At 50.9% G+C, this 25,751-nt stretch overlaps 1 protein-coding gene across 2 annotated transcripts; it reads right to left on the bottom strand.

Annotated features, from left to right (window-relative positions):
• Positions 1 to 1,210: 1,210 nt before the first annotated feature.
• LOC115915862 (RAC-beta serine/threonine-protein kinase-like) lies at positions 1,211 to 25,175 on the bottom strand. Of its 2 annotated transcripts, none has more exons than XM_030969576.1 (15): positions 23,036 to 25,175; positions 22,044 to 22,094; positions 20,928 to 21,036; positions 19,633 to 19,761; positions 19,437 to 19,548; positions 18,338 to 18,470; positions 11,786 to 11,917; positions 10,569 to 10,634; positions 8,238 to 8,306; positions 6,734 to 6,856; positions 4,632 to 4,760; positions 3,333 to 3,547; positions 1,893 to 1,980; positions 1,710 to 1,812; positions 1,211 to 1,342 (listed from the first exon to the last, which is right to left on the bottom strand). In XM_030969576.1, the coding sequence occupies exons 3-15, from the start codon at positions 20,971 to 20,973 to the stop codon at positions 1,263 to 1,265; spliced, it is 1,425 nt and encodes a 474-aa protein (XP_030825436.1). In that variant the 5' UTR covers positions 20,974 to 21,036; positions 22,044 to 22,094; positions 23,036 to 25,175; the 3' UTR covers positions 1,211 to 1,262. The 2 variants fall into 2 exon arrangements, with proteins under 2 accessions (XP_030825436.1, XP_030825437.1); XM_030969577.1 differs by having other exon boundaries at positions 1,710 to 1,788.
• Positions 25,176 to 25,751: the final 576 nt, after the last annotated feature.

Genomic DNA, 25,751 nt, shown 5'->3' with positions numbered 1-25,751 from the left:
AAAAAGAACCAAAAATATTTCAATTTTTATTTCAGTTTTTTTGCCCCACCCCTCCCCCATCCTACCCCTGCCCCTCCCCCCTCCCCGCGGTTTTCCCGCAAATTCCGCTGGGTTTGGGCAATTCCAGAGGGAAAAAAAAAAAAAAGGAAAAATTTTTTTTTTTTTGCAATTTCTGCCCCTCCCCCACCCCCAAAATGAGGGGGGGAGGGGCTCAGAGGCAGCGCTGGTGGGGGAGGGGCCCCGGAACTGGGAGGGACTGGGATGGACTGGGATGGACTGGGATTGAACTGGGGGAACTGGGATGGACTGGGATGAACTGGGATGGACTGGGATGGACTGGGATTGAACTGGGATGGACTGGGATGGACTGGGATGGACTGGGATTGAACTGGGATTGGACTGGGATGGACTGGGATGGACTGGGATTGAACTGAGATGGACTGGGATGGACTGGGATGGACTGGGATTGAACTGGGATTGGACTGGGATGGACTGGGATGGACTGGGATTGAACTGGGAGGGACTGGGATGGACTGGGATGAACTGGGATGGACTGGGATTGAACTGGGATGGACTGGGATGGACTGGGATTGAACTGGGAGGGAGTGAGACAAACTGGGAGGGACTGGGAAGGAACTGGTTTGAACTGGGATGGACTGGGAGGGACTGGGATAAACTGGGATTGAACTGGGCTGAGAGAACGGGATTGAACTGGTTTGAACTGGGATGGGACACTGGGTTTGAACTGGTTTGAACTGGTTTGAACTGGGAGCTCCGGGGGGGTCAAGGCCACGTCAGGTTTGTTTCAAAAAATGTTGAAAAACGGCCCCAAAATCCCCCCAAAAACAGCGGGGGGGGCGGGGCCAGAGCGCCTGGGGGCGGGGTCTGAACACCTGGGGGCGGGGCCAGAGCCCCCTGGGGCGGGGCCAGAGCGCCTGGGGGCGGGGTCTGAACGCCTGGGGGCGGGGCCAGAGTGCCCAGGGGCAAGTGGGGGGAGGGGCAAAGGTCAGGGACAGCTGGGACAGGTGAGATGGGCACGGGGGGGGGAGGGGCAGAGCAGGGCACAGGTGTGTGCCAGGTGTGCCCTGAGGTGTCCCCAGTGGGTTTGCCAGGTGTGTCCAGGTGTGCCCAGGTGTCCCAGGTGTGCCCAGGTGGGTGTGCCAGGTGTGCCCCCAGGTGTCCCCAGGTGTCCCAGGCATGCCCAGGTGTGCCCAGGTGGGTGTGCCAGGTGTGCCCCCAGGTGCCCCCAGGTGTCCCAGGTGTCACTCGCGGATGCTGGCCGAGTAGGAGAACTGCGGGAAATGCGTCCGATGGTCGCGCTCTGGAGAGCCCAGGAGCTCACCTGGGGACAGGTGGGACACGTGAGGGACACGTGAGGGACACGTGAGGGACACGTGAGGGACAGGAGAGCTCAGGTGAACTCTCACATCTCTCAGGAGGGGTGACAGTGATGGACAGGGGGGTCAGGAACAGGACAGGTGAGCACAGATAAGGCACAGATAAGGCACAGGTAGCTCCAGGTGAGCTCACATCTCTCGGGGGGTGTGACCGTGATGGACAGGGGGGGTCAGGGACAGGACAGGTGAGCACAGGTAAGGCACAGGTAAGGCTCAGGTAAGGACACAGGTGAGCACAGGTGAGCCCAGGTGAGCCCAGGTAAGGCACAGGTAAGGACACAGGTGAGCACAGGTGAGCCCAGGTGAGCTCACATCTCTCGGGGGGCGTGACCGTGATGCTCTGCGCCGTGAACTCCTCGTCGAAGTACCGCGTGTCCACCTCTGACGTCACCTGCGGCCGGAAGGGCGGCACCAGCTGGGGGGGGCGGGGCCTCGCGCCAGGTGAGGGCGGGGCGGTCCCAGCGGGGCGGGCCGGGGCCGGGGGCGGGGCCTCACCTTCCTCTGCTCCACGTCCAGCCAATCGATGCCCGCGAAGAAGGGATGCTCCATCACCTCGCGGGCGTCGCCCGGGCCCCCGCCCAGCCTGGCACAGGTGAGGACAGGTGAGGACAGGTGAGGGTACAGGTGAGGACAGGGGGGCACAGGTGGGCACAGGTGGGTACAGGTGGGCACAGGTGAGGACAGGTGAGGGTACAGGTGGGTACAGGGGAGCACAGGTGGGCACAGGTGGGTACAGGTGGGCACAGGTGAGGGTACAGGTGAGGGTACAGGTGGGTACAGGTGGGCACAGGTGAGGGCACAGGTGGGCACAGGTGGGCACACATGTGCCAGCAGGTCAATACAGGCGGGCACAGATAGGTGCAGGTGTGCCAGCAGGTGAGCACAGGTGAGTGCAGATGAGAACAGGGGAGCACAGGTGTGTCAGCAGGTGGATACAGGTGGGCACAGGTGGGCACAGGTGGGCACGGGTGGGCACGGGTGGGTAGAGGTGGGCACAGGTGAGCACAGGGGGGTACAGGTGTGTCAGCAGGTGGATACAGGTGGGTACAGGTGAGTGCAGTTGTTTTAGCATGTGGGCACAGGTGTGCCCAGGTGTGCCCCAGCTGTGCCCAGGTGTGTCTCAGGTGTATCTCAGGTGTACCCCAGGTGTATCTCAGATGTGCCCAGGTGTACCCCAGGTGTGCCCAGCTGTGCCCAGGTGTGCCCAGGTGTACCCCAGGTGTATCTCACCTGTGTTTGGGGTCCTTCCTGAGCAGGCCGGCCAGCAGGGAGCGGCTCTCGGGCCCCAGGCTCCGCGGGAAGCGCAGGTACCCCGTGTGTGTGGGTACCCCAGGTGTGCCCAGGTGTACCCCAGCTGTGCCCAGGTGTGCCCAGGTGTGCCCAGGCGTGCCCAGGTGTACCCCAGCTGTGCCCAGCTGTGCCCAGGTGTGCCCAGGTGTGCCCAGGTGTGCCCAGGTGTGCCTCACCTGTGTTTGGGGTCCTTCCTGAGCAGCCCCGCCAGCAGGGAGCGGCTCTCGGGCCCCAGGCTGCGCGGGAAGCGGAGGTACCCCGTGTGTGTGGGTACCCCAGCTGTGCCCAGGTGTATCTCAGGTGTACCCCAGGTGTGCCCAGCTGTGCCCAGGTGTACCCCAGGTGTACCCCAGGTGTACCCCAGGTGTGCCCAGGTGTGCCCAGGTGTATCTCACCTGTGTTTGGGGTCCTTCCTGAGCAGCCCGGCCAGCAGGGAGCGGCTCTCGGGCCCCAGGCTGCGCGGGAAGCGCAGGTACCCCGTGTGTGTGGGTACCCCAGGTGTGCCCAGCTGTGCCCAGGTGTATCTCAGGTGTACCCCAGCTGTGCCCAGCTGTGCCCAGCTGTGCCCAGGTGTACCCCAGATGTGCCCCAGGTGTGCCCAGGTGTACCCCAGGTGTACCCCAGGTGTGCCCAGGTGTGCCTCACCTGTGTTTGGGGTCCTTCCTGAGCAGCCCCGCCAGCAGGGAGCGGCTCTCGGGCCCCAGGCTGCGCGGGAAGCGCAGCTCCTCGAGCAGGATGAGCTCGAAGAGGCGCTCGTGGTCGGGGCTGTAGAACGGGAGGCGCCCGCACAGCATCTCGTACATCACCACGCCCAGCCCCCACCAGTCCACGGCGCGGCCGTAGTCGTTGTCTTCCAGGACCTGGGGGGAGGGACAGAACGGGGGTCAGGGGTGTGACCTGCCAGGACCTGCGGGGAGTGAAGATGAGAGGTGTGACCTGCCAGGACCTGGGGGAGGAAGAGAACGGGTATGGGGGGGGGGAGAGAGGGGGTGAGGGGGGGGGGGGGGTGGGGGGGGAAAAGATGGGGGGGGGGGAGGGGGGGGGGGGAGAGGGGCCGGCCGGGTGCCGGAAGTCACGGGTGTGACCTGCCAGGACCTGGGGGGACAAAGTCAGGGGTGTGACCTGCCAGGACCTGGGGGCAGGGACAGAACGGGGGTCAGGGGTGTGACCTGCCAGGACCTGGGGAGAGGGAGAGAATGGGGTCACCTGCCAGGACCTGGGGGGAGAGAGGGAACGGGGTCACCTGCCAGGACCTGGGGGGAGGGACAGAACGGGGGTCACGGGTGCGTGACCTGCCAGGACCTGAGGGGAGAGAGGGAACGGGGTCACCTGCCAGGACCTAAAGGGGCACAAGTCATGAGGAAGCTCCTCAGGATTTTGGGGAAATTTGGGATTTTGGGGAATTCTCTGAGCATTTCGGGGGAATTTTTGGGGGATTTGGGGATTTTTTTTTTTGGCAATTTTGGGATTTTTGGGGGGAATTTGGGGATTTTTTCTGGAGATTTTGGGGTTTTTTTCTGGAATTTTGGGATTTTCCCCAGAATTTTGGGAATTGCCGGCCCTCACCTCGGGCGCCAGGTACTCGGGGCTGCCGCAGGAGATCCTTGCAGGATTTTGGGGAATTCTCTGGGGATTTTTTGGGGAGATTTTGGGATTTTTTCCGGAATTCTGGGAATTTTTTTCTCTGGAATTTTGGAATTTTTTCTGGAATTTTGGGGTTTTGGGGGGGATTTTGGATTTCTTTTCTGGAATTTCGGGAATATTTTTTTCTGGAATTTTGGGATTGGGGGGGGGTGGGATTTTTTTCTGGAATTTTGGATTTTTTTCTGGAATTTTGGGGTTTCGGGGGGGGGATTTTGGAATTTTTTTCTGGAATTTTGGGGAAATTTTTTTCTGGACTTTTGGGGTTTTTTGGGGGGAATTTTGGGAATTGCCGGCCCTCACCTCGGGCGCCAGGTACTCGGGGGTGCCGCAGAAAGTTCTCATGGTGGCTCCGTCCGTCACGCCCTCCTTGCAGAGCCCGAAATCCGTGATCTTGATGTGCCCGTCCTTGTCCAGCATCAGGTTCTCCAGCTGGGAAATCCGGGAGTGAGACCCAAAATCCCGGGAATTCAGCCCAAAAATCCCGGGAATTCAGCCCCAAAATCCCGGGAAATGGGCCCAAAATCCCAGGAATTCAGCCCCAAAAATCCCGGAATTCAGCCCCAAAAATCCCGGAATTCAGCCCCAAAAATCCCAGGAATTCAGCCCCAAAAATCCCGGAATTCAGCCCCAAAATCCCAGGAATTTAGCCCCAAAATCCCAGGAATTCAGCCCCAAAATCCCGGGAATTCAGCCTCCAAAAATCCCAGGAATTCAGCCCCAAAGTCCTGGGAATTCAGCCCCAAAAATTCCAGGAATTGGGCCCAAAAATCCCAGAAATTCAGCCCCAAAATCTGGGAATTCAGCCCAAAAATCCCGGGAATTCAGCCCAAAAATCCCGGGAATTCAGCCCCAAAATCCCGGGAAATGGGCCCAAAATCCCAGGAATTCAGCCCCAAAGTCCTGGGAATTCAGCCCCAAAAATTCCAGGAATTGGGCCCAAAAATCCCAGAAATTCAGCCCCAAAATCTGGGAATTCAGCCCAAAAATCCCGGGAATTCAGCCCAAAAATCCCGGGAAATGGGCCCAAAATCCCAGGAATTCAGCCCCAAAAATCCCGGGAATTCAGCCCCAAAATCCCCAGAATTCAGCCCCAAAATCCCAGGAATTCAGCCCCAAAAATCCCGGAATTCAGCCCCAAAAATCCCAGGAATTCAGCCCCAAAAATCCCGGAATTCAGCCCCAAAAATCCTGAATTCAGCCCCAAAAATCCCGGGAATTCAGCCCCAAAAATCCCAGGAATTCAGCCCCAAAAATCCCAGGAATTCAGCCCCAAAGTCCTGGGAATTCAGCCCCAAAAATTCCAGGAATTGGGCCCAAAAATCCCAGAAATTCAGCCCCAAAATCTGGGAATTCAGCCCAAAAATCCCGGGAATTCAGCCCCAAAATCCCGGGAAATGGGCCCAAAATCCCAGGAATTCAGCCCCAAAAATCCCGGGAATTCAGCCCCAAAAATCCTGGAATTCAGCCCCAAAAATCCCGGGAATTCAGCCCCAAAAATCCCAGGAATTCAGCCCCAAAAATCCCGGGAATTCAGCCCCAAAAATCCCGGAATTCAGCCCCAAAAATCCCGGGAATTCAGCCCCAAAAATTCCAGGAATTGGGCCCAAAAATCCCAGAAATTCAGCCCCAAAATCAGCCCCAAAATCCCAGAAATTTGGCCTAAAACCCCCTGAATTGAGCCCAAAATCCCAAGAATCAACCCCAAAATCCTGGGAATGCCCCAAAATCCCCAGAATTTGCCCCAAAACCCCCGGAATGCCCCAAAACCCCGCGAATTTGCCCCAAAATCCCACAAAATCAGCCCCAAAATCCCAGGAATTTGGCCCAAATCCCATGAATTCAGCCCCAAAATCCTGCAAATGCCCCAAAACCCCGTGAATTTGCCCCAAAACCCCCGTAATGCCCCAAAACCCCGTGAATTTGCCCCAAAATCCCCGGAATGTCCCAAAATCCCACAAAATCAGCCCCAAAATCCCAGAAATTTGGCCTAAAACCCCCTGAATTGAGCCCAAAATCCCAAGAACCAACCCCAAAATCCTGGGAATGCCCCAAAATCTGGGAATGCCCCAAAACCCCGTGAATTTGCCCCACAATCTGGGAATGCCCCAAAACGCCGCGAATTTGCCCCAAAACCCCTGGAATGCCCCAAAACTCCGCGAATTTGCCCCAAAACCCCTGGAATGCCCCAAAACTCCGCGAATTTGCCCCAAAATCCCACAAAATCAGCCCCAAAATCCCAGAAATTTGGCCTAAAACCCCCTGAATTGAGCCCAAAATCCCAAGAATCAACCCCAAAATCCTGGGAATGCCCCAAAATCCCCGCGAATTTGCCCCACAATCTGGGAATTACCCAAAACTCCACGAATTGAGCCCAAAACGCCGCGAATTTGCCCCAAACGCACCTTGATGTCGCGGTAGACGACGTCCCGCGAGTGCAGGTACTGCAGAGCCGAGGTGATCTCGGCGCCGTAGAATCGAGCGCCCGGCTCGGGGAAAACGCGCTCGCGGGAAAGGTGGAAAAACAGCTGGGGAATTTGGGGGGAAAAACCCAGAAATCGGGAAAAAAATCGGGGGGAAATTGAGAAAAAATGGGGGGGAAATTGGGGGGAATTGGGGGGAAAATTGGGGGGAAAATTGGGGGGAAATAGAGAATAAATTGGGGGAGAATGGGAGAAAATGGGGGGGAAATCGGGGAAAAAATTTGGGGGGAAATTGGGAGAAAAATTGGGGGAAAAGGGAAAAAATTGGGTGGGAAATTGGGGGAAAATGGAGGGAAAATGGGGGAAAATTGGGGGAAAGATGGGGGAAAATTGGAGGGAATTGGAGGAAAAATTGGGGGGAATTGGGGGGAAAAATTGGGGGGAAAATTGGGGTAAAATTAGGTGGGAAATGGGGAAAAAGGTGGGGAAATTGGGCAAAAACAGGGGAAATTGGGGGAAAATTGGGGGAAAATTGGGGGAAAGTTGGGGGGAAAATTGGGGGAAAAATGGGAAAATATTGGGGGTGGAAATTGGGGAGAAAAATGGGGAAAATTTGGGGGGAAATGGGGGGAAGTGGGGGGAAAATTGGAGGAAAATTGGGGAAAATTGGAAAAAAATTGGGGGAAAATTTGAGGAAAATTGGGGGAAATTGGAGGGGGAAATTGGGGGAGGAATGGGGGAAAATGGGGGAAAATTGGGGGAAAAGGGAGGAAAATTGAGGGGGGAAATTGGGGAAATTGGGGGAAAATTGGAGGGGGAATTGGGGGAGAATGGAGGAAAACTGGGGAAAAATTGGGAAAATATTGGGAAAATCGGGGGGAAATTGGGGGAGAGAATGGGGGAAAAAGGGGAAAAATGGGGGAAGATTGAGGGGGAAAATTTGGGGGAAAAATGGGGCAAAAATGGGAAAAATTGGGGGGGAGGAAAAGTGGGAAAAACGGGGAAAATTGCGGAAAAATTGGGGGAAAATCGGGGGAAAATGGGAGGAATTGGGAGGAAAATTGAGGGGGAAAATTGGGGGGAATTGGGGGAAAATTGGAGGGGGAAATGAGGGGGATTGGGGGAAATGGGTGAAATCAGGGCAAATTGGGGGAAAACGGGGAAATTGGGAAATTTGGGGCAAAAACGGGGAAATTTGGGGAGGAAATGGGGGAAATTTGGGGGAAAATGGGGGGAAATTGGGGCAAGTTGGGTGAAAAATTGGGGGGAAATTCGGGAAAAATGGGAAAAATTGAGGGGAAATTGGGGAAAATTGGGGAGGAAAATGGGAAGAATTTGGGGGAGAATGGGGGGAAAAAGCTGGCAAAGTGGGAAAAACGGGGAAAATTTTGGGGAAAATTGGGGGGAAAATGGATCAACCCCCCAGCCCCATGGCAAATTCCATTTTTGGGGTAAAAAAGGCCGGAATTGGGGGCAGGGCTGGCACCTCGCCGCCGTTGGCGTACTCCATGACGAAGCACAGGCGGTCGCTGGTCTGGAAGGCGTATTTGAGAGCCTGGGGGAAAAAAAACGGATTTTGGGAAAAAATCCCCAAAACTGGGGCTTTGGGGAGGGAATTCCCCGAAATTCTGGGATTTTTGGGGAAAATTCCCAAAAATTTGGGGGTTTGAGGGAGGAATCGCTGGAAATTCTGGATGGAATTCTTGGAAATTTGTGGATTTTGGGGGAAAATTCCCAAAAATCGGAGGTTTTGGGGAGGAATTCCTGGAAATTGGGGATTTTGGGAAGGGAATTCACCAAAATTCCGGGATTTTTGGGGAGGAATACTCAGGAACTGAGAGTTTTGAGAGGGAATTCCAGGAAATTTGGGGATTTTGGGGCAGAATTCTCGGAATTTCAGGATTTTGGGGAGGAATTCCGGGATTTAGGGATTTTGGGCAGGAATTCCCGGAATTTCAGGACTTTGGGCAGGAATTCTTAGAAGTTTGGGATTTAATTCCCAGAATTTGGGGATTTGGGGCAGGAATTCCCAGAATTTCAGGATTTTGGGGAGGAATTTCCAGAATTTGGGGATTTTGGGCGGGAATTCCTGGAAATTGGGGATTTCATTCCTGGAAATTCAGGATTTGGGGCAGGAATTCCCGGATTTTGGGGATTTGGGGCAGGAATTCCAGAATTTGGGGATTTCTTTCCTGGAATTCCCGGATTTCGGGCAGGAATTCCCGGAATTTCAGGATTTGGGGGCAGAATTCCCAGAATTTGGGGATTTTGGGCAAGAGTTCCTGGAAATTGGGGATTTCATTCCTGGAAATTCAGGATTTGGGGCAGGAATTCCCGGATTTTGGGCAGGAATTCCCGGAATTTCAGGATTTTGGGGAGGAATTCCCGGATTTGGGATTTTGGGCAGGAGTTTCTGGAAATTGGGGATTTAATTCCCAGAATTTGGGGATTTGGGGATTTGGGGCAGAAATTCCCAGAACTTCAGGATTTGGGGGCAGAATTCCCAGAATTGGGGAATTTTGGGCAGGAATTCCCAGATTTGGGTCAGGAATTCGGGAATTTTGGGCAGGAATTCCCAGATTTTAGGCACGAATTCCCGGATTTGGGGTCAGAAATTCTGGGAATTTCAGGATTTGGGGGCACACTTCCTAGAATTGGGGAATTTGGGGCAGGAATTCCCAGATTTTGGGGCAGGAATTCCTGGATTTGGGTCAGGAATTCTGGGAATTCCTGGATTTTGAGCAGGAATTCCCAGATTTGGGGAATTTTGGGCAGGAATTCCGGGATTTGGGGCAGGAATTCTGAGAATTCCCGGATTTGGGGATTTGGGGCAGGAATTCCCGGATTTTGGGGCAGGAATTCCCGGATTTTGGGGAATTTTGGGCAGGAATTCCTGGATTTGGGGTCAGGAATTCTGGGAATTCCCGGATTTTGAGCAGGAATTCCCAGATTTGGGGAATTTTGGGCAGGAATTCCGGGATTTGGGGCAGGAATTCTGAGAAATCCCGGATTTGGGGATTTGGGGCAGGAATTCCCGGATTTGTGTCAGGAATTCCCAGATTTGGGGTCAGGAATTCTGGGAATTTCAGGATTTGGGGGATTTTGGGCAGGAATTCCCGGATTTTGGGGCAGGAATTTCAGGATTTTGAGCAGTAATTCCGGTATTTGGGTCAGGAATTCTGGGAATTCCCAGATTTGGGGAATTTTGGGCAGGAATTCCGGATTTTGGGGCAGGAATTCCCGGATTTTGGGGCAGGAATTTCAGGATTTTGAGCAGTAATTCCGGTATTTGGGTCAGGAATTCTGGGAATTCCCGGATTTGGGGAATTTTGGGCAGGAAATTTGGGGAGGAATCGGTTGGGGCAGGGATTTCATTGCATTTTTTGGGTCAGGAATTCTGGGAATTTCAGGATTTGGGGAATTTGGGGCAGGAATTCCGGATTTTGGGGCAGGATTCCTAGGATTCTGGGAAGAGCAGGAATCCCAGAGGGGATTGGGCAGGAACCAGGATCGGGGGTGGAAAGGGGCAGGAGGGGTTTGGGAGGAATCCCGGTGGGGGAGGGAGGCCGGGGGGGGGACGGGAACGAGGGGGGAAGTGAGAATGATGGGAGGAATGGTAGGGGGGGGGGGGAGGAATGTTGGGGCAGGATTCGGGAATTCCCGGATTTTGAGCAGGAATTCCCAGATTTGGGGAATTTTGGGCAGGAATTCCCGGATTTTGGGGCAGGAATTTCAGGATTTTGGGGATTTTGGGGCAGGAATTCCGGATTTGGGGAATTTTGGGCAGGAATTCCCGGATTCCGGGGCTCTCACGCACGGTCAGGAAGGGGTGCCGGCTGCTCTGCAGCACGCGGCTCTCGGTCACCGTGTGCGCCACCTCGTCCTGAAGGGGGCAAATCCAGCCCAAAGTGACCCAAAAACGCCATTTCCCACCCCAAAACGCCATTTCCCACCCCAAAGTATCCCAGAAATGCCATTTCCCACCCTCCAGCGTCCCAAAACGCCGTTTCCCACCCCAAAACATCCTGAAAGTCCCATTTCTTTACCCCCAAATGTCCCCAAAAACGTCGTTTTTCACCCCAAAGTGTCCCAGAAATGCCGTTTTTTTCTCCTCCAAGCTGCCCAGATCAGAACCCAAAATTCCCATTTCTTACCCCAAAATTCCCATTTTTTCCCCAAAAATCCCCTTTTTTGCCCAAAATCTCCATTTTTCACCCCAAACCTTGGCGATGACGACCTCCACAAAAACTCCCTTTTTTCCCCCAAACCCCCCATTTTCCCCCCCCAAAATCGCCATTTTTCACCCCCAAACCCCCCATTTTTTTGCTCCAAACCCCCCATTTTTCCCCCCAAACCCCCAATTTTTCCCCAAAAATCCCCATTTCCCCCCCAAAATTCCCTTTTTGCCCAAAACCCTCGTTTTTGGCCCCGAACCTTGGTGATGACGACCTCCACAAAAACTCCCTTTTTCCCCCAAACCCCCATTTTTTTGCCCCAAACCCCCATTTTTTCCCCAAATTCCCATTTTTCCCCCAAATTCCCATTTTTTCCCCCAAATTCCCTTTTTGCCCAAAATCTCCATTTTTCACCCCAAACCTTGGCAATAACAACCTCCACAAAAATTCCCTTTTCTCCTCCAAACCCCCCATTTCCCCCCCCAAAATTCCCATTTTTCCCCAAAAATCCCCATTTCCCCCCAAATTCCCTTTTTACCCAAAATCTCCATTTTTCACCCCAAACCTTGGCGATGATGACCTCCACAAAAATTCCCTTTTTCCCCCAAACCCCCCATTTTTTTGCTCCAAACCCCCCATTTTTTCCCCCCAAAACCCCAATTTCCCCCCCAAAATCCCCATTTTTCCCCCCAAAATTCCCTTTTTGCCCAAAACCCGCGTTTCCGGCCCCGAACCTTGGCGATGACGACCTCCACAAAAACTCCCTTTTTCCCCCCAAATCCCCCATTTTTTCCCCCAAATCCCCATTTTTCCCCCAAAATTCCCTTTTTGCCCAAACCCGGCGTTTTCGGCCCCGAACCTTGGCGATGACGACCTCCTTGCGCAGGATTTTCATGGCGTAGTGGCGCCCCGAGGCCTTTTCCCGCACCAGGATCACCTTGCCGAAGGTGCCCTTGCCCAGCAGCTTCAGGTAATCAAAGTCTGCCATGCTCTAATGGGGCAAAAAACCGAGATTTTGGGGCTTTTTAGTAGTTGGGATTTTTGGGATTTTTGAGGGTTTTTTTGGGGATTTTTTGTTTGATTTTTTGACGTTTTTAAGGAGATTTTGGGGCATTTTTTGAGGCGTGTTTTCAGGTAATCAAAGCCTGCCATGCTCTAATGGGGCAAAAAACCCCAAATTTGGGGCTTTTTAGTAGTTGGGATTTTTTGGGATTTTTGGGGGAATTTTCAGGGGAATTTTTGGGATTTTTGGGGTTTTTTTTGGGATTTTTTGTTTGATTTTTTGATGTTTTTAAGGAGATTTTTTGAGATGTGTTTTCAGGTAATCAAAATCTGCCATGCTCTAATGGGGCAAAAAACCCAATTTTGGGGCTTTTTACTAGTTGGGATTTTTTGGGGAATTTTCGGGGATTTTTTGGGATTTTTGGGGTTTTTTGGGGATTTTTTGTTTGATTTTTTGACGTTTTTAAGGAGATTTTGGGGGATTTTTTGAGGCGTGTTTTCAGGCAATCAAAGTCTGCCATGCTCTAATGGGGCAAAAAACCCAATTTTGGGGCTTTTTAGTAGTTGGGATTTTTGGGGGAATTTTTGGGGGAATTTTCGGGGATTTTTTGGGATTTTTGGGGTTTTTTGGGGATTTTTTATTTGATTTTTTGACGTTTTTAAGGAGATTTTGGGGGATTTTTTGAGGCGTGTTTTCAGGTAATCAAAGTCTGCCATGCTCTAATGGGGCAAAAAAATGAAATTTTGGGGCATTTTAGTATTTGGGATTTTTTTGGATTTTTGGGGGAATTTTCAGGGGAATTTTTGGGATTTTTTGGGGGATTTTTTTGAATTTTTTTGGGATTTTTTGGCATTTTTGGGGGGATTTTTTGGTCAATTTTTGGGAATTTTGGGGAGATTTTTTGGGATTTTTTGAGGTTTTTTCTGGGGGATTTTTGAGATTTTTTTTTAGGGATTCTTTTGGGATTTCTGGGGATTTTTTGGGGATTTCTGGTGATTTTTTTAGGGGATGTTTTCAGGTAATCAAAGTCTGCCATGCTCTAATGGGGCAAAAAACCCAATTTTGGGGCTTTTTAGTAGTTGGGATTTTGGGGGAATTTTTGGGGATTTTTTGGGATTTTTGGGGATTTTTTGGGATTTTTGGGGGGATTTTTTGGTCAATTTTTAGGAATTTTGGGGAGATTTTTTGGGATTTTTTGAGGTTTTTTCTGGGGGATTTTTGAGATTTTTTAGGGATTCTTTTGGGATTGCTGGGGATTTTTTGGGATTTTTTTGGGGATTTCTGGGAATTTTTTAGGGTTTTTTTTCAGGTAATCAAAGTCTGCCATGCTCTAATGGGGCAAAAAAAACCCAATTTTGGGGCTTTTTAGTATTTGGGATTTTTTGGGGAATTTTCGGGGATTTTTTGGGATTTTTGGGGTTTTTTTTGGGATTTTTTGTTTGATTTTTTGATGTTTTTAAGGAGATTTTTTGAGACGTGTTTTCAGGTAATCAAAGTCTGCCATGCTCTAATGGGGCAAAAACCCAATTTTGGGGCTTTTTACTATTTGGGATTTTTTGGGATTTTTGGGGGAATTTTTGGGGGAATTTTCAGGGATTTTTTGGGATTTTTGGGGTTTTTTTGGGGATTTTTTGTTTGATTTTTTGACGTTTTTAAGGAGATTTTGGGGGATTTTTTGAGGCGTGTTTTCAGGTAATCAAAGTCTGCCATGCTCTAATGGGGCAAAAAAGAGAAATTTTGGGGTATTTTAGTATTTGGGATTTTTTGGGGAATTTTTGGTGATTTTTTGGGATTTTTGGGGGGATTTTTTGGTCAATTTTTAGGAATTTTGGGGAGATTTTTTGGGATTTTTTGAGGTTTTTTCTGGGGGATTTTTGAGATTTTTTTTAGGGATTCTTTTGGGATTTCTGGGGATTTTTTGGGGATTTTTTGGGGATTTCTGGGAATTTTTTAGGGTTTTTTTTCAGGTAATCAAAGTCTGCCATGCTCTAATGGGGCAAAAAAACCCAATTTTGGGGCTTTTTAGTATTTGGGATTTTTTGGGGAATTTTCGGGGATTTTTTGGGATTTTTGGGGATTTTTTGGGATTTTTTGTTTGATTTTTTGATGTTTTTAAGGAGATTTTTTGAGACGTGTTTTCAGGCAATCAAAGTCTGCCATGCTCTAATGGGGCAAAAAACCGAAATTTTGGGGCTTTTTACTATTTGGGATTTTTTGGGATTTTTGGGGGAATTTTTGGGGATTTTTGGGAATTTTTTGGGATTTTTGGGGATTTTTTGGTGATTTTTTGTTTGATTTTTTTGACGTTTTTAAGGAGATTTTGGGGGATTTTTTGAGGAGTGTTTTCAGGTAATCAAAGTCTGCCATGCTCTAATGGGGCAAAAAACCGAAATTTTGGGGCTTTTTACTAGTTGGGGTTTTTTGGGGGAATTTTCGGGGATTTTTTGGGATTTTTGGGGGTTTTTTTGGGGATTTTTTATTTGATTTTTTGACGTTTTTAAGGAGATTTTTTGAGACGTGTTTTCAGGTAATCAAAGTCTGCCATGCTCTAATGGGGCAAAAAACCCAATTTTGGGGCTTTTTAGTATTTGGGATTTTTTGGGGAATTTTCGGGGATTTTTTGGGATTTTTGGGGTTTTTTTGGGGATTTTTTGTTTGATTTTTTGACATTTTTAAGGAGATTTTGGGGGATTTTTTGAGGCATGTTTTCAGGTAATCAAAGTCTGCCATGCTCTAATGAGGCAGAAAAAAGAAATTTTGGGGCATTTTAGTATTTGGGATTTTTTTGGATTTTTTAGGGAATTTTTGGTGATTTTTTGGGATTTTTGGGGGGATTTTTTGGTCAATTTTTAGGAATTTTGGGGAGATTTTTTGGGATTTTTTGAGGTTTTTTCTGGGGGATTTTTGAGATTCTTTTTAGGGATTCTTTTGGGATTTCTGGGGATTTTTTGGGGATTTTTTGGGGATTTCTGGGAATTTTTTAGGGTTTTTTCAGGTAATCAAAGTCTGCCATGCTCTAATGGGGCAAAAAAACCCAATTTTGGGGCTTTTTAGTATTTGGGATTTTTTGGGGAATTTTCGGGGATTTTTTGGGATTTTTGGGGGTTTTTTTGGGATTTTTTGTTTGATTTTTTGATGTTTTTAAGGAGATTTTTTGAGACGTGTTTTCAGGTAATCAAAGTCTGCCATGCTCTAATGGGGCAAAAAACCGAAATTTTGGGGCTTTTTACTATTTGGGATTTTTTGGGATTTTTGGGGGAATTTTTGGGGGAATTTTCGGGGATTTTTTGGGATTTTTGGGGTTTTTTTGGGATTTTTTGTTTGATTTTTTTGATGTTTTTAAGGAGATTTTGGGGGATTTTTTGAGGCATGTTTTCAGGTAATCAAAGTCTGCCATGCTCTAATGGGGCAAAAAAAAGAAATTTTGGGGCTATTTTAGTATTTGGGATTTTTTTGGATTTTTTAGGGAATTTTTGGTGATTTTTTGGGATTTTTGGGGGGATTTTTTGGTCAATTTTTAGGAATTTTGGGGAGATTTTTTGGGATTTTTTGAGGTTTTTTCTGGGGGATTTTTGGGATTTTTTTTAGGGATTCTTTTGGGATTTCTGGGGATTTTTTGGGGATTTTTTGGGGATTTCTGGTGATTTTTTTAGGGTATGTTTTCAGGTAATCAAAGTCTGCCATGCTCTAATGGGGCAAAAAAACCCAATTTTGGGGCTTTTTAGTATTTGGGATTTTTTGGGGAATTTTCGGGGATTTTTTGGGATTTTTGGGGGTTTTTTGGGGATTTTTTTTTAATTTTTTGACGTTTTTAAGGAGATTTTGGGGATTTTTGAGGCGTGTTTTCAGGCAATCAAAGTCTGCCATGCTCTAATGGGGCAAAAACCCAATTTTTGGGGCTTTTTAGTAGTTGGGATTTTGGGGGGAATTTTTGGGGATTTTTTTGGGATTTTTGGGGTTATTTTTGGGGGTTTTTGTGGATTTTTTGTTTGATTTTTTGACGTTTTAAGGAGATTTTTGGGGGATTTTTGAGGCGTGTTTCAGGAATCAAATCTGCCATGCTTAATGGGGAAAACCAATTTGGGGTTTTAGTAGTTGGGATTTTTGGGGAATTTTTGGGGAATTTTCGGGGATTTTTTGGGATTTTTGGGGTTTTTTGGGGGATTTTTTATTTGATTTTTTGACGTTTTTAAGGAGATTTTGGGGGATTTTTTGAGGCGTGTTTTCAGGCAATCAAAGTCTGCCATGCTCTAATGGGGCAAAAAAATGAAATTTTGGGGCATTTTAGTATTTGGGATTTTTTGGATTTTTGGGGAATTTTCAGGGAATTTTTGGGATTTTTTGGGGGATTTTTTGAATTTTTTGGGGATTTTTTGGCATTTTTGGGGGGATTTTTTGGTCAATTTTTGGGAATTTTGGGGAGATTTTTTGGGATTTTTTGAGGTTTTTTCTGGGGGATTTTTGAGATTTTTTTTTAGGGATTCTTTTGGGATTTCTGGGGATTTTTTGGGGATTTCTGGTGATTTTTTTAGGGGATGTTTTCAGGTAATCAAAGTCTGCCATGCTCTAATGGGGCAAAAAACCCAATTTTGGGGCTTTTTAGTAGTTGGGATTTTGGGGGATTTTTTGGGGATTTTTTGGGATTTTTGGGGATTTTTTGGGATTTTTGGGGGGATTTTTTGGTAATTTTTAGGAATTTTGGGGAGATTTTTGGGATTTTTTGAGGTTTTTTCTGGGGATTTTTGAGATTTTTTTAGGGATTTTTTGGGATTGCTGGGGATTTTTTGGGGATTTTTGGGGTTTCTGGGAATTTTTAGGGTTTTTTTCAGGTAATCAAAGTCTGCCATGCTCTAATGGGGCAAAACCCAATTTTGGGGCTTTTACTATTTGGGATTTTTTGGGGAATTTTCGGGGATTTTTTGGGATTTTTGGGGTTTTTTGGTGATTTTTTTTTGATTTTTTGACGTTTTAAGGAGATTTTTGGGGGATTTTTGAGGCGTGTTTTCAGGTAATCAAAGTCTGCCATGCTCTAATGGGGCAAAAAAAGAAATTTTGGGGGCATTTTAGTATTTGGGATTTTTTGGATTTTTGGGGGAATTTTCAGGGGAATTTTTGGGATTTTTTGGGGGATTTTTTTGGATTTTTTTGGGGATTTTTGGCATTTTTGGGGGGATTTTTTGGTCAATTTTTGGGAATTTTGGGGAGATTTTTTGGGATTTTTTGAGGTTTTTTCTGGGGGATTTTTGAGATTTTTTTTAGGGATTCTTTTGGGATTTCTGGGGATTTTTTGGGGATTTTTTGGGGATTTCTGGTGATTTTTTTAGGGTTTTTTTCAGGTAATCAAAGTCTGCCATGCTCTAATGGGGCAAAAAAACCAATTTTGGGGCTTTTTACTAGTTGGGATTTTTTGGGGACTTTTCAGGAATTTTTTAGGGGTTTTTTTTTGGTTTTTTTTTTGTGGGGGAATTCTGGGGGATATTTTGGGGTGGGGATTTTTTGAGGGCATTTTCAGTTTTTTTAGGCATTTTTTTGTGGGGGTTTTTGGGGATTTTTTAGGAGGTTTTATCAGGAGATTTTTGGGACTTTTTGGGGGATTTCCTTTGGAATTTTGCTGATTATTTGGGGACTTTTGAGGGAATTTTGGGGGGATATTTTGGGTGATGTTCTGGGGATATTTCGGGCGTTTCAAACGGATGTTTGAGGTGGTTTTGGAGGGATTTTTTGGGGAGATTTTGAGTCGTTTTTGAGAATATTTTGGGGATATTTTCAGAATATTTCAGGGATATTTAGGGGGATTTTTTTGGCTTTTTGGGGCGTTTTTTGGGGATATTTGGGGTGTTTCTTCAGGGATTTTTCAGGGGATTTTGAGGGATATTTTGGGTGGTTTTGGGGGATTTTCCAGGGCTATTTTGGGGATATTTTGGGGGATTTTGGGGCTATTTTTTGGGGATTTTCCGGGGCTATTTTGGGGATATTTTGGGGGATTTTCTGGGGCTATTTTGGGGATATTTTGGGTTTGGATTTTCGGGGCTATTTTCTGGGGATATTTTTGTTTTTCGGGGGCTATTCTGGGGCTATTTTGGGGGATTTTCCGGGGCTATTTTGGGGCTGTTTTGGGTGTTTTCTGGGGATTTTCTGGGGCTATTTTGGGGATATTTTGGGGGATTTTGGGGCTATTTATTGGGGATTTTCCGGGGCTATTTTGGGGCTATTTTGGGTGTTTTTTGGGGGGATTTTCCGGGGCTATTTTGGGGCTGTTTTTGGGGATTTTCCGGGGCTATTTTGGGGCTGTTTTTGGGGATTTTCTGGGGCTATTCCGGGGCTGTTTTGGGGGATTTTGGGGCTATTTTTTGGGGATTTTCCGGGGCTATTTTGGGGCTGTTTTGGGGGATTTGGGGGCACACTCACGGCCTTGCTGCGGGGTTTCTCGGCGGCCTCCCCGTCCCCGGGCGTTTCCCCCCCGAGCTCGGGCGGCTCCGGGGCCGGCGCGCGGCTCTTGAGCGCCGAGGCCACGGCCTGGATGGCCTGGAGCCACTGCTCCCTGGGGGGAAGGGAGCCAGGGGATTTGGGATCGCTCCCAAGGGATTTGGGGTCTCTCCTTTTGCAGTTTCTCCCAAGGGATTTAGGATCACTCCCAAGGGATTTAGGATCACTCCCAGTAGGATTTAGGATCTCTCCCAAGGGATTTAGGATCTCCCAGAGATTTAGGATCCCAGGATTTGGATCTCCCAAGGGATTTGAGATCACTCCCAGGGATTTAGGGCCCCAGGGATTTAGGATCTCTCCCAAGGGATTTAGGATCTCTCCCAAGGGATTTAGGATCGCTCCCAGCGGGATTTAGGATCCCTCCCAGGGGATTTAGGATCACTCCCAAGGGATTTAGGATCTCTCCCAAGGGATTTAGGATCGCTCCCAAGGGATTTGGGATCTCTCCCAAGGGATTTAGGATCGCTCCCAGCAGGATTTGGGATCTCTCCCAAGGGGATTTGTCGCTCCCAAGGGATTTGGGATCTCTCCCAAGGGATTTAGGATCACTCCCAGCAGGATTTAGGATCTCTCCCAAGGGATTTGGGATCCCTCCCAAGGGATTTAGGATCCCTCCCAAGGGATTTAGGATCCCTCCCAAGGGATTTAGGATCGCTCCCAGCAGGATTTGGGTCTCTCCTTTTGGAGTTTTCCCAAGGGATTTGAGATCACTCTTAGGGGATTTAGGATCTCTCCCAAGGGATTTAGGATCGCTCCCAGGAGGATTTGGGATCCCTCCTGAGGGATTTAGGATCGCCCCCAAGCAGGATTTAGGATCGCTCCCAGCAGGATTTGGGGTCTCTCCGGGTTTCGGATCTCACTGAAGGATTTGGGATCTCTCCCAAGGTATTTAGGATCATTCCCAGCAGGATATAGGATCTCTCCCAGCAGGATTTAGGATCGCTCCCAAGGGATTTAGGATCTCTCCCAAGGGATTTAGGATCGCTCCCAGCAGGATTTGGGCTCTCCCGGCGCCACGCACCGCTCCTGGGCCGTGTCCACGTGGAAGGTCCTCTCGATGACCGAGGTCCACTGCAGGCAGCGGATGACGAAGGTGTTGGGGCGCGGCCGCTCCGTCCTCATCAGCTGGCACTCTGCGGAACGGGGCGAGAATCGGCCAAATCGGGCAAAGCCCGGCCCGGGGGGGGTTTGGGGCCCGCCCCGCGCCGAGGCCGTACCGGCCACGGAGAAGTTGTTGAGGGGGGGGAGGCCGTGCTCGGCGCCCTCGGGCCGCTCCCTGTAGCCCACGAAGGAACCGTCGCTCCTGAGCAGGAAATAGCGCGGCCGCCACGTCTTGATGAACTCGCCTGGGGCGGGGCGGGAAAGGGTTAACGGGGGGATCCCCTGTGTGTGCCGCACCCCCAGCCCAAATCCTGTCCCAACCCCAAATCCCCCAAATCCCATCCCAACCCCAAATCCCCTGTGTGTGCCGCACCCCCGCCCCAAATCCCCCAAACCCCAAATCCCCCAAACCCCAAATCCCCCAAACCCCAAATCCCCTGTGTGTGCCGCACCCCCCGCCCAAATCCTGTCCCAACCCCAAATCCCCCAAATCCCATCCCAACCCCAAACCCCAACCCCAAATCCTGTCCCAACCCCAAATCCCAAACCCCAAACCCCAACCCCAAATCCCCTGTGTGTGCCGCACCCCCATCCCAAATCCCCCAAACCCCAAATCCCCCAAATCCTGTCCCAACCCCAAATCCCCATTCCCCATTCCCATCCCAACCCCAAATCCCCCATCCCAACCCCAAATCCTGTCCCAACCCCAAATCCCCCAAACCCCATCCCAACCCCAAACCCCAACCCCAAATCCCCTGTGTGTGCCGCACCCCCGGCCCAAATCCTGTCCCAACCCCAAATCCCCTGTGTGCGCCCACCCCATCCCAAATTCCCCAAACCCCAAATCCCCCAATCCTACCCAACCCCAATCCCAACCCCCAAATCCCCAAATCCCACCCCAACCCCAAATCCCGCCCCAACCCCCAATCCCAAACCCCAAACCCCAACCCCAAACCCCAACCCCAAATCCCCTGTGTGTGCGCCCCCGTCCCAAATTCCCCCAACCCCAAATCCCCCAAATCCCACCAAACCCCAATCCCAACCCCAAATCCCCTGTGTGCCCACACCCCTGTCCCAAATCTCGTCCCAACCCCAAATCCCCATCCTACAGGCCCAATCCCAAATCCCCCATCCCCAAACCCCATCCCAAATCCCAAATCCCTCAATTCCAAATCCCAACCCCATAGCTCAAATCCCAAACCCCCAATCCCAGTCCCAAATCCCCAAATCCCAAACCCCCAAACCCCCAAATCCTCCAATCCCAAACCCCCAAACCCCAAACCCCCATCCCCAATCCCAAATCCCCAAATCCCCAAATCCTCCATCCCAAATCCCCCACCAAGCCCCAAGCCCCGTCCCAAGCCCCGCCCCCAGGCGCCAGGCCCCGCCCCCGGGCCCCGCCCCAGCTCACCCCTCTTGTGCAGCCAGCCCTCCTTGACCACCTGCGCCTCACTCATGGTGGCCCCGCCCCCCACGGGGACCCCCGGGGCCCCCCCGGGACCCTGCGGGGCCGGGAGCACCTGTGGGATTGATAATGGATCAATAATGGATCAATGGGATTGGTAATGGACCAATGATGGATCAATGGCGTCAATGGGATCAGTAATGGATCAATGGGACCGATAATAGGGTCAATGGGATCAGTAATGGATCAATAATGGATCAATGGGGTCAATGGGATCAGTAATGGATCAATAATGGATCAATAATGGATCAATGGTCAATGGGCTCAATAATGGATCCATGGGATCAGTGATGGATCAATAATAGATCAATGGGATCAACGGGATCAATAATGGATCAATGGGGTCAATGGGATCAGTAACGGATCAATGGGATTGATAATAGAGTCAATGACATCAATAATGGATCAATAATGGATCAACTGCATCAATAATGGGATCAATGGGATCAATAATGGATCCGTGGGATGGATAATGGGGCCAATGGACAATGGATAATCAGTATGTTATAATGGATCAATGAGCTCAATAATGGGATCGATAATTGGATCAATGGGATTAAGAATGGGCTCAGCAATGGGATCCATGGCAAGAGCAATGGGTTCAATGGGATCGATAATGGATTAATAATAGATCTAATGGGGTCAATGGGGTTAATAATGAGATCAATGCGATCAATAAGGGGGTCAAAAATAGGATCAGTAAGGGATCAATAACGGGATCGATAACAGGATCAATGGGATCAACAATGGGATTGATAATGTGATCAACAATGGGATCAATTGAATCAACAATGGGATCGACAACGGGATTGATAACGGGATCAACTGTGGAATTTTGGGATCAATCCGTGGAATTTTGGAATGGATTTGGGGAATTTTAGGACCAATCCATGGAATTTTTGCCATGAATCTATGGGATTTTGGGACCAACCCATGGGATTTTGGGATTTTGGGATTTTGGGATTTTGGGATTTTGGGCCAGGCCAAGGCCGGGCAGATCCGTGCCTCATTTCCCCCTCGTTAACGACCCCAATTAAACCAGGGCCGGGCCCTGCCCCGTACCCGAGCGCCGGATCCGGATCCGAGGGCAGCTCCCGGCGGCGCCGGCTCCTCCTGGGGCCACAAAATGGGGAGAAAACGGCCAAAAGTGGGGTTTGGGGGAGGAAAAGGGGAAATTCGGGGTGGAAAAGCGGCTCCGGGGGGGATTTGGGGGGATCTTTTGGGGAGGGGAAAATTGGGGAGGGAAAATTGGGGGATTTTTTGGGGAGGGGAAAATTGGGGGGAATTTTTGTGGGGGGGGAAATTAGGGGGGGGGGGGGTTTTTTGTTTGGGAGGGAAGTGGGAAGGGGAAAATTGGGGGAATTTTTGGGGAGAGGGGAAAAATTGGGGAGGGAAAAATTGGGGGAATTTTTGACGAGGGAAAATTGGGGGATTTTTTTTGGGAAAGGTGATGAGGGAAGGAATTTTGGGGAGAGGAAATTGTGGGGATTTTTTTGGGGAAGGAGATGAGGGAAGGAATTTGGGGAGGGGAATTTCAGGAGGAATTTTGTGGTGGGAGGAAATTGGGGAGCAAATATTGGGGGGTGCGGGGTCCCACGCCACTGCTGCTCCTCCCCGGGGGAGGAAATTTGGGATTTTGGGGAGGAATTTGGGTAGGGGTCCCATCCTGAGGGGCTGAGGGGTGATTTGGGGAGGGGGACACACAGAGAACGCCCCCAGCCCCCCCCATTTCCCGAGTGGTTCGCTCCCCACAGCAGCGCACGGAACAGCAGCGGGCGGAACCACAGCGGGGCCCGGGGGCAACCCCGGTTGTCCCCTCCGTGTCCCCCCGCGTCCCCGCGTGTCCTCCCCTCCCCCCACGCGTGGTGCGGCCCCCCCCGACCCCCCCTCATGAACGGGACGAGCCCATTCTCTCCTCAAAAGGGGGGGAAACGCGGCGCCCCCCTCCGGCAGCGCGCGGGTGGCGCGGCCCTCGCTGCCCCTCAGGAGAGCCGGGCGACTCCATTGCGCTGCGCGGGGGGGGAAGGAGGAACGGAACCACCCCAAGGTCTCACCTGTCATGGACGCCGCAGGCCCGGCCGGTTCCGGCCGCTCATCCCGGGACTCGCGGGGGTTTTTTAATTTCCTCCCGGTTCCGGAAAGAGGAGAAATAAAAATAAAATTTAATTTAAAAAGCGGCGGCGGAAGGAAACGGGAGCGAAAACAGCGCGGGGGGGGGGGGGCCGTGAGGGGGAGACCCCGCGCGCGCGCCGGCCCTGGGGGCGTGGCTATGACGTCATAGAGGGAGGGGGTTATACATAGAGGGGCGGGGCGGAAGGGGCGGGGCTTCTCCTCCCCCTCCGTTAATTAAAGCTCGTTTAAATAGATCTGCATAAATTAGCGTTTATTAACACTTTTTCCACTCGTTTATTGCCAAAAAAAAGCTCCCGCGAGAGGCGGAAAAACCCGCGAGAATTCACCCGAAGCGCAGTGAAAATCCTGGCCCTGGAATCTGGGGGGAAAAATCCCAAATTCGGGGCAAAAAAACCACAAAGTGGAGGAGAAAAAAATCTCAGACTCGGGGGAAAAACACAAAGTGCGGGGAAAAATCCCAAATTAGGGGAAAAAACCAAAAAGTGGAAGGAAAAAAAATCCCAAAGTTGGGGGGGAAAAGCCACAAAGTGCAGTGAAAAAAATCCCAAATTTCATTTTTTTCCTGATTAAAAACCTCCCCCAGCTTGGAATTCCCTGCCCTGAACTCATTTTGGGGACAAACCCCAACTTTTGGGGGTTTATGGCCAGAAAAAAGAGGGAGTTTTAGGGGAAATGAGGAATTTTGGGGGTGCTGGGAAGCCCTGGGGGGGCTGCAGAGGCAAAATCCACAATTTAAGGCAATTTTGGGGTGTTTGGAGCACCTCTCGTGGGGTTTGGGAAGGATTTGGGGGTTTTTGGGAAGGATTTGGGGATTTTTGTGAAAAATTTGGGGGTTTTTTAGGAAGTTGCTCCCAAAATTCTCCCCAGGGATCCTTTTTGGAGTAAAATTTTTTGGGGGGAGAAAAAATCGGGGAAAATGGGAATAAAGCCCCAAGAAAATGGGAATAAAACCCCAGGAAAAATGGGATTAAAAATCCACCCCCAAATCCCCCAAAAAAAGATCCGGGAAAGGGAAAATTGGGGCAAAAAAAGGAGATTTTGGGGCTGGTTTGGCCTCGGGATCTGCAGCCGGGATCCACCGGGGCTCTCCAGCGGGATTCCCACGGGATCCGCCCCTTCCAAAGGGATCCGGCGGGGATCTCTGGGGGATCCACCCCCAATTCCCCCGATGAATGGATCCCCCGAGGTCGATCCCAGCGAGATCCCCACCCCCGGGATCCCCAGGATCCCCGTTCCTGGCGCAGATCCCAGTAGATCCCGGGGGGATCCCAATGGGGGATCCCAAATCCCAGGGATCCCCGTTCTTGCTGCCAGTCCCATCAGATCCCATCAGATCCCAGTGGATCCAGTGGGATCCCGGCTCTCAGAATCCGCTGACAGCCCCATCAGATCCCAGTATATCCCAGTGGGATCCCAGTGGATCCAGCAGGATCCCAAATCCCAGCGATCCCCGTTCTCATTGTCAGTCCCAGCAGCTCCCAGCAGATCCCACCAGCTCCTGGGTGGATCCCAGTGGATCCCCGGGATCCCCACCCCCGCTGTCAGTCCCAGCAGATCCCAGGTGGATCCAGCAGGATCTCCACTCCCAGGATCCGCTGTCAGCCCCATCATCTCCCTGCAGATCCCAGCCGATCCTGGGTGGATCCCAATGGATCCCTGGGATCCCCATTGCCGCTGTCAGTCCCAGCAGATCCCAGGTGGATCCAGCAGGATTCCCACAATCCCCGGGATCCCCGCTGCCGCTGTCAGTCCCATCACCTCCCGGCGGATCCCGGCGGATCCCGGCGGATCCCTCAGTCGGGTTTGCGGCCCAGCCTGCGGAAGACGCTGCGGGGGCCGCAGGAGGAGCTGCTGACCTGGCCGCAGCCCCAGGCGCCCCGCGAGCTGGACACGGCCCCGTCCTGCGCCGCCGCCGCCGTCGTTCCGGAACATTCCCGGCGCTTCTTCAGCACGCCGGCGTAGGGCAGCGCCTCGGGATCCGCCGGATCCCCGCGCCGGGATCGGCCGCAGCCGCGGGGTCGGGGCCGTCCGGGGCGGCGCCCAGGCGGCTGAACACCCCCGAGGGCTGCGGAGAGCAGTGGGGAGCACAAAGGGCAGATCCCTGAGTGGATCCGGGATCCTGCACCTCCTGTGGATCCTGGATCCTTCCCCCCATTGATCATGGATCCTGCACCTCCCATGGACCCCACCTCCCCTGGATCCTGCCCTGGATCCTGGATCCCACCCACCCTGGATCCCATCCTGCTCTGGATCCTGGATCCTTCCCCTCCCACGGATCCCACCTCGCCTGGATCCTGCCCTGGATCCCAGGTCCCATCCTGCTCTGGATCCTGGATCCTTCCCCTCCCACGGATCCCACCTCGCCTGGATCCTGCCCTGGATCCCAGGTCCCATCCTGCTCTGGATCCTGGATCCTTCCCCCGTGGATCCCACCTCGCCTGGATCCTTTTCCCCCTGGATCCCCTGAATCCTTCCCTTCTTGAATCCTGCCTCCCCCGGATCCTGGATCCTCCCCTCCCCTGGACTGTGTTCCCCCTGGATCCTGATCCCTGAATCCTGGATCCCACCTCCCCTGGATCCCAACCCTCTGGATCCTGGATCCTTCCCTCCACGGATCCCACCTCCTCTAGATCCTGC

Source organism: Camarhynchus parvulus, unplaced genomic scaffold (assembly GCF_901933205.1).
Source record: "Camarhynchus parvulus unplaced genomic scaffold, STF_HiC, whole genome shotgun sequence".
NCBI classification, from domain to species: Eukaryota; Metazoa; Chordata; class Aves; order Passeriformes; family Thraupidae; genus Camarhynchus; species Camarhynchus parvulus.
The sequence above is the reverse complement of the archived record's forward strand: the minus strand, read 5'-3'. Positions and strand labels throughout refer to the sequence as shown.